Source organism: Dinoponera quadriceps, unplaced genomic scaffold (assembly GCF_001313825.1).
Source record: "Dinoponera quadriceps isolate SergipeBrazil2010 unplaced genomic scaffold, ASM131382v1 scaffold586, whole genome shotgun sequence".
Taxonomy (NCBI): domain Eukaryota; kingdom Metazoa; phylum Arthropoda; class Insecta; order Hymenoptera; family Formicidae; genus Dinoponera; species Dinoponera quadriceps.
This window is the reverse complement of record NW_014554764.1, coordinates 1,023,408-1,030,042: the sequence shown is the minus strand read 5'-3', so window position 1 is coordinate 1,030,042 and position 6,635 is coordinate 1,023,408. Positions and strand designations below refer to the sequence as shown.

Sequence of the window (6,635 nt, the reverse complement as noted above, 5' to 3'; positions counted from 1 at the left end):
ATAACGTATATTTGAAAATAAAGACAATGAACACACACACGCTCGATGTTATTTACATTATGCGTGTTCAATTGGTTTCCTTCCAAATCTTTGAGGATTACTGTAGTTGTGTCGAGGCAAATCGACGCTGATGTCTGCCAGGACGAACGATAGCGCTGCGAATATGGCTGTGTTCATGTCCAGGGCTTTCGGATTTTCGGCTAGCATCGTGTCCGCATTCGTATGGTGATAGTAGAAGTATTTCTCATTTCGCGTCCACAGACTGCCACCTGGCACGCCAGCGTTCACCCAAAAGGAAATATCAGGCCCACTGCAAGGGCTCCTCAATTTCAAGTCACCCAACGGAGCCAATAATCTAAAAACAGAAAAAGTTTCTTCCCTGGAGTAGTAGATCATAGAAAAATAACAAATCTTTTCGCGAACAGATGAGCCTCAAGCATTTGTGAAAATACGTTTCCTAATTTAATATCATTTGAATAAAAGGACCGGAATTACTGGGACATGATGAACACGTAAATTTGGCAGAAGCAAAGCGGGCAATAATTTTCAGGGAAGAAACTGACCGCATTATTCTCTCAAGTACACACTGGATCATCTCGCCACCAGTAAACTCGAGGCCTACGGGTGTAAACGTGCCAAGATCGGATTCCATCACAAACTGCAGCTTTCCATTTTCCGCCGCGTGCTTCTGTGAGTACTGTTGAGCTCCAATGAGACCGAGTTCTTCGGAAGTCCACATTATCATTCTGCAATACACGCGAGGTGTTTTCGAATAGCAGGTAAGCACTTGATTGGCTGATAAAATTCGCGAAAATAAAGGCCTTAACAAACGTAGCACTTTTACGGACGATATCTTTTCATTATAGAGAATAATTTAATTCTGCGTTGGACTATGAAACATATTTCGAGGCACCTCATTGTTCTTCGTGCCCGTAAGCCGAGGTGTTTCAATAACTTCAGTGCGTTCCAGGATATAAAAATGCCACCCCCGTCATCCAAGGCGCCCTGTCCGACGTCCCAGCTGTCTATGTGTCCAGAAACAACGACTACCTTCTCAGGCGCGCTCAATCCGGTGATGTCCGCTATGACGTTCCGCGATTGTGTGTCCGGATAAGTTTGCGCTTCCATTTTCAGATTGATTACGATATTTTCTCCTGAACAGAACCGATCAGTTATCCGCGGTGGTCCCCGAACTCGGGGAAGGCTTTTCTGTTACCTCGATCCGCCATTCTTCCCAAAAGAGTTGCGTCCTCGACAGTTATGCAGGCAGCTGGAATCTTCGTGACGTTTTCTCCGTAGGTCATCATACCGGTGTGGGGAGTATACAGTGAATACGGCGTCACCGATCTGATCAAAACTGCCACGGCGCCCAGTTTCGCCGCTCTCGTGGCTCCCGCGCTCCTGTACTTTACGGTCTCCCCGTACGAGATGTATTTTTCATTGTACACGACAATTTTTCCTGGAATCTGATTGCCTCGTTAAGACGGGTTGAAATACTTGATAAAAGAGCGTCTGTCAGAGACCTACCTCTTTCGCTCTTTCCTTAAGCTCCTCAAAGCTATTTACTACAACAGCGTTGGCAGTTATGCCTTCTTCCGGAGTACCCACACTATAACCCAGACCCAATAACGCCAGATTCTGTCGCCGTGGTTGCAAAAGAGTCGCAGATTCTGAGCCTCTGAAAATAGTCATAATGTTTTGACACGATTACGCCAAGCTGGACTGAATCGTACAAATAGGTAACATTCGTTTCTATTTTTCTGTAAATCTATCTTGGTAGGTGATCTAGCCTGATCTAATATGCAATATTACTTTGAATTGTAAATTATCTCGTTATTAGCGGAAGCCACTTCGGAAATGAATTCAATACTGACGAATAATGAAAAAAAGTTAAGCCATATAATGTAAGTTAGTATAAACGTATGGCTATGTGACCTTGTTTCCAATCCAAATTATGATATATTTTATGATCGGTAATTTTTTAAAGCTATAAAATTGGCCACACGAGCTCGGTTTATCGCAAAAGTTATGGATCATAAAAAAGACCGTAACTTGAAAGCGCAAAGTCAAATATGTCATACGTTTAAATTAATTTATATATTATACTAATATTAATTTAATTTGCTAATTATTGCATTTATGAATATGTGGAAGGAGAAGTGGACAGTTCTCTGTACAAATAAATCTGCGAAGCTCGCATGCATAGCATACGCTAGAGAGCGAAGAGATCGCCAAATGCAACGCGGATAAAGCACATGTTTAATATTCTCGAAGCGTCAATGTTACTTGCGCTTTACTGTTATATTACTTTGTTTTTTTTAACTGTTACATCGCTGTTCGATTTGTTTGTTTCGGATTTTGTCTAAGCATCCTCCACGTATATCTTCGTCCGATTACTTCTAAATCGTTATTCGCAAGTTCGTGAGATTATCGCGAAATCGCAAGATTCGAACAGCTATTTTGATCTCTTCCAATCCATTATTTAAATTGGTTCATCAGGAAAACCGAGACACTTTATAACACGAATCGCAATAGTACCGTCATATATTAACTTTAATTAATCTGCTTTTGCAAATTTTATACCTGACCCAATGTGGTACGGTGACCGTTTCGCCATGAACGTTCTCCAGGCCTAAACTGATCGATTTGTTTAACACATAATCGATTGAATCCTCGAGGTTTTGGGTGCCGGTGAACCGCGGGCCAAATTTGTCGACGAACTCCGCTAAATCTTGCCAAATGGTTCCTTTGAAGGAACCTTGCATGGTTTCGGTGATTATTCTTTGTACTGTCGGCGCGTACGAGTCTATCTCCTCAATTAGGGCATTCGGCAGATGACAAGTATCTTCTAGTGCAGTTACAATGTGATTCATCGTGGCTATCGGCTGGACGCACAGCAGCCATCCGAAGATAAGGTATCTCTCTATACATCGCATGATGATTGAACACGAACGATATTCCTCTCCAGTTAATACAGCATGTCGAGTATTTGTACAGAAGCTGCGTTAAGAGAAAATTTTAGTTAAAACTTAATTTCTGCCGATTATCTACGAATCACGGTTACATAAAGATAAAAACAACGAAAATCAATATGCTCAATATATTTGAGTAAGATAACTGTTGACTCGATATTGGAGATATAAAAACAATTACATTTGTTCGAATCAATGTTTTAACATGTAACTTTAATAACTATTCAGAAAGTTTCATAAGTAGTATAGTGAATGAATGACAGATTGCGAAATTATGATATATTGCAACTATATATTTCTCTTTCCCGTTAACGTACAGTTACTTCAATTTGATATAATTTTTTTGTGATAAATATATGTTACATTTGTAAGGGTAAAAATATGTATTGTTGGAATGTTTGAAACACTGTGTAAACGATATGCGTGTATATCGAATAATGCGGTATATAGTACAGCACAACGTTAACTTTTGCAGATTAGAACATAGCTTTACTTTAATTAATACAGTGAATTATAAAAGTAGAAAAATAGTTATTTAGGAATTTGACGTTAAGCTCCAAACAACTAATAAAACTTTTCTTACGGGAAATACGCCACTTAATAAGCAACAACAATAAGCGCACATATACACACGCACATTTAAAATGAATCGTTCATGATCACACTTTTATAACAAACTGTCTTATGAGGAATGTTTCACGACGTAATAAAGTGATACCAACTCACAGACCGTGACGGGTTCTAATGATTGCGTGGACAAGAGTTACTGAGCATATATAGTACCAGTATATATAGAACGATAAAATGTATATAGGTATAGTGCTGATAAAGTAGATTTCGTTATTACCTTCATTGCAGCGATCATGTAAATGAACGGAATTCCTCACGTTTCATTTTTCGCCTCATTCCAGGTCTGTTCTTTTTCGCCAAGTTAGTGTATATTTATAGAACGTAAAAAGAAACAGACATATAGTTAAGAAAGGTGGTGTAAGAAAGAGGAGAAGAAAATTAGCACAAGCTAGTGCAATCAGTTCAACAAAAAGAACAGACCTTCTGATTCCACTCTAAACTTAAAACTGTTTCACAAATCACAGAGCGATTATGTACATAAAAAAACAAGTGCTAGATCCAAGTAAATAACTACTCCAATATTCATTAGCAAATTCTTTTACTTGGATCAAATAATATTTGTTTAATCCGAGTAAAATATTTATTTAACTCGAGTAAAAATTTGAATATTGGAATATTGGAATAATTATTTAGTTGAATCTAACACGTTTTTTCTGCGCAGCGAGATGTGCGAAAAGCGCAATCACTAAGTTCCGATTGATTAATTAATATTTCGAATTGGGATGTCGTGTCACTCGTTTTGAAAAAGTTACGTACTCGAGGCGCGAGCAATGCAAATTGGCTCCGTCGCCTAAGCACGTGCTCGAACACGTGATCGACCACGCGGTCGTTCACACTTGCTTTATGAAATTTTAAATGTATCTTAGAAATGTGTATAGTGATGCGGGTTGCATGAAAATTCATTATTTTTTTCTACTTTCGATTCTGGCAAGAGATATTTTGATTGCGTGTACTTGTCGCTGCATTGCAGTATGACGCTGCATTTCCAGTGAGCACAGAGTTGCCATTACATAACTGTTAGTTATAATTTCCTGCTTAACAATGTAATTGTTATGTAACGCGTATGTTAGGTATACAACAAGTTACGTTGTTGAGTAGGAAATTACTAACTAACAATTATATAACTGCAACTTGGTGTTTACTAGGTTTCTTCATCTACCTATTCACGAACGTTTTATACTTTTCTATTAACTTTCGCAATTAATATCTCGGCAATAAATAATCTTACATTTAATTTAATAGTGCTTATATATCTCGCAAAGGTTTTAATAATACCATGTATTATAATGGTGTATAGTCGGCGTCAGTATGCTATATTATTCCCTAGATTGAAACATTTTATTATCATACAATTTTTAGTCTTTCACTTATACACATAAGATCGAAGTTATTATAATCAGAGCTATTATAACCTTGTCATATTATAAATTACTAAAGTTACTTTTACGTTATGTGTAAAGTTGAAAATCGTACAACTCTTCGGAATGGTAGAGTATAAATGACTCCGACTGTACACAGCTGAGAAGTGAACAGAGTTTGTGTTTTGCGCGTGCGTGAGTTTCATCCCTTCCTCCACTTCTTCTTCAACGCTGATTGTCAGTATGACTCGAGATTTTTTGGCGAGACGTTACGGAGTGCGATAGCTCCGTAGCAACGCACACAGGCAAAGTGTCCTTTAAACGGAGATATTGATTATAAATATACCACCGAAGTGAAAAGAGTGCAGCCGTCGTTATTTGCGTTAAAGGTAAACTGAATATTGAGTTCGTCGTTCCACTTGCGAGGCAAGTGTCATAACCTCGACGATATGTCCGATTACTTTGAGGAAATGGGTTGGACGCCGTTGGCTGATGGGGAAGCGCCAAATCATTTGATTCAAATGGCGCGATTCTTGCGGGACTTTGGTATGTGGGACTTGCTCGGCGAGAATGAAAAACTCCCGCCACCTGCGTCCAAAAGCGCGGTAAAGAATTTGGAGGAGATCAAGATCGAGTCCGTCGAGACTAAACAATGTCCGGTTTGCTTGAAGGACTTTGAGGCGGGCAATAAGGCAAAATCGATGCCCTGTCGTCACGCATTTCATGCGGAGTGTATCGTACCGTGGTTAGAAAGGGTATGGTTTGTCGTGAGATGATACAATGTAAACGGCTAAACGTAATTATATTGGAGCGCATTCTGACGCTTTCAATCTCTACTTGCAGACCAACTCGTGCCCGCTGTGCCGCTACGAACTACCAACGGACGATGAGGACTATGAAATGTACAGGAAGGAGAAGCGACGAGCGGTAGAGAGGGAAAAGGATCTGGAAACTCTACACAATTCTATGTTTAGCTAGGATATTTGATTGAAAGTTTCTTGTTATTTCTTAACACGTTGAATGCCATGGGGGTCACCGGTGACTAAGTTTGTTCATAGCGCCATGGGCGTGACCGCATAATAACAAAATAATGTTGACGCCACGGGCAAACCATGTAAATTTAGCGTGACATTCAATGTTCGGAAGCGATTTTTTGCTAGCGGTTGGTAATGCCTTGGATTACTGCCGGTCGATAAGAAAGTGTACGTAATTATATAAACTATAATAATATTTATACTTATAGTTTATTTATAACGTATCACATGAAGAGATAATGTTTCTTAATTGAAAGACATATAAAATATAAACGAAAAAAAAATATAGAAAAAAAGTACGTTACTTAATATTATGAGACTTTGAATTCTGGTTGGATAACTGATTGAATAAAAAGACATGAATTATTAATAGGAAATAATGTTTATTATACAGTGTACATATTTATTAACTTCATTTATTTTATTTCTGTTATAAATTTTATATTAATAATTGTATTATGCTTTTGCCGAGCGACGAATGCCTTAATCAGTGTGCGCTTAGACTATAACAATCTCCGTAAAAAGTATAGAAACTTCTGATTTTTATTTTGTTCGTTTGTTTTATTCTTTTATTCCTCTTTCTCTCCCTCACTGGTTTCTCCGTCTTCTCTCACTCTTTATCTCACACTTTCTCTCACTCG

At 38.4% G+C, this 6,635-nt stretch overlaps 2 protein-coding genes across 6 annotated transcripts; one reads left to right on the top strand and one right to left on the bottom strand.

Annotated features, from left to right (window-relative positions):
• Window positions 1-33: 33 nt before the first annotated feature.
• Window positions 34-3,719, bottom strand: LOC106741611 (carboxypeptidase Q-like). 4 transcript variants are annotated; one of them, XM_014613800.1, is made up of 7 exons: window positions 3,699-3,719; window positions 2,584-3,000; window positions 1,528-1,678; window positions 1,217-1,466; window positions 914-1,154; window positions 564-746; window positions 34-355 (listed from the first exon to the last, which is right to left on the bottom strand). In XM_014613800.1, the coding sequence occupies exons 2-7, from the start codon at window positions 2,934-2,936 to the stop codon at window positions 58-60; spliced, it is 1,476 nt and encodes a 491-aa protein (XP_014469286.1). In that variant the 5' UTR covers window positions 2,937-3,000; window positions 3,699-3,719; the 3' UTR covers window positions 34-57. The 4 variants fall into 4 exon arrangements, with proteins under 4 accessions (XP_014469286.1, XP_014469289.1, XP_014469285.1 ...); XM_014613803.1 differs by having other exon boundaries at window positions 3,695-3,704; XM_014613799.1 differs by lacking the exon at window positions 3,699-3,719 and adding an exon at window positions 3,610-3,698.
• Window positions 3,720-5,204: 1,485 nt separating this feature from the next.
• LOC106741569 (E3 ubiquitin-protein ligase RNF181) lies at window positions 5,205-6,194 on the top strand. Of its 2 annotated transcripts, XM_014613698.1 has the most exons (3): window positions 5,205-5,349; window positions 5,428-5,715; window positions 5,804-6,194. In XM_014613698.1, exons 2-3 carry the CDS (start codon window positions 5,431-5,433, stop codon window positions 5,936-5,938), a joined length of 420 nt encoding a protein of 139 aa, XP_014469184.1. In that variant the 5' UTR covers window positions 5,205-5,349; window positions 5,428-5,430; the 3' UTR covers window positions 5,939-6,194. The 2 variants fall into 2 exon arrangements, with proteins under 2 accessions (XP_014469184.1, XP_014469182.1); XM_014613696.1 differs by having other exon boundaries at window positions 5,205-5,715.
• Window positions 6,195-6,635: the final 441 nt, after the last annotated feature.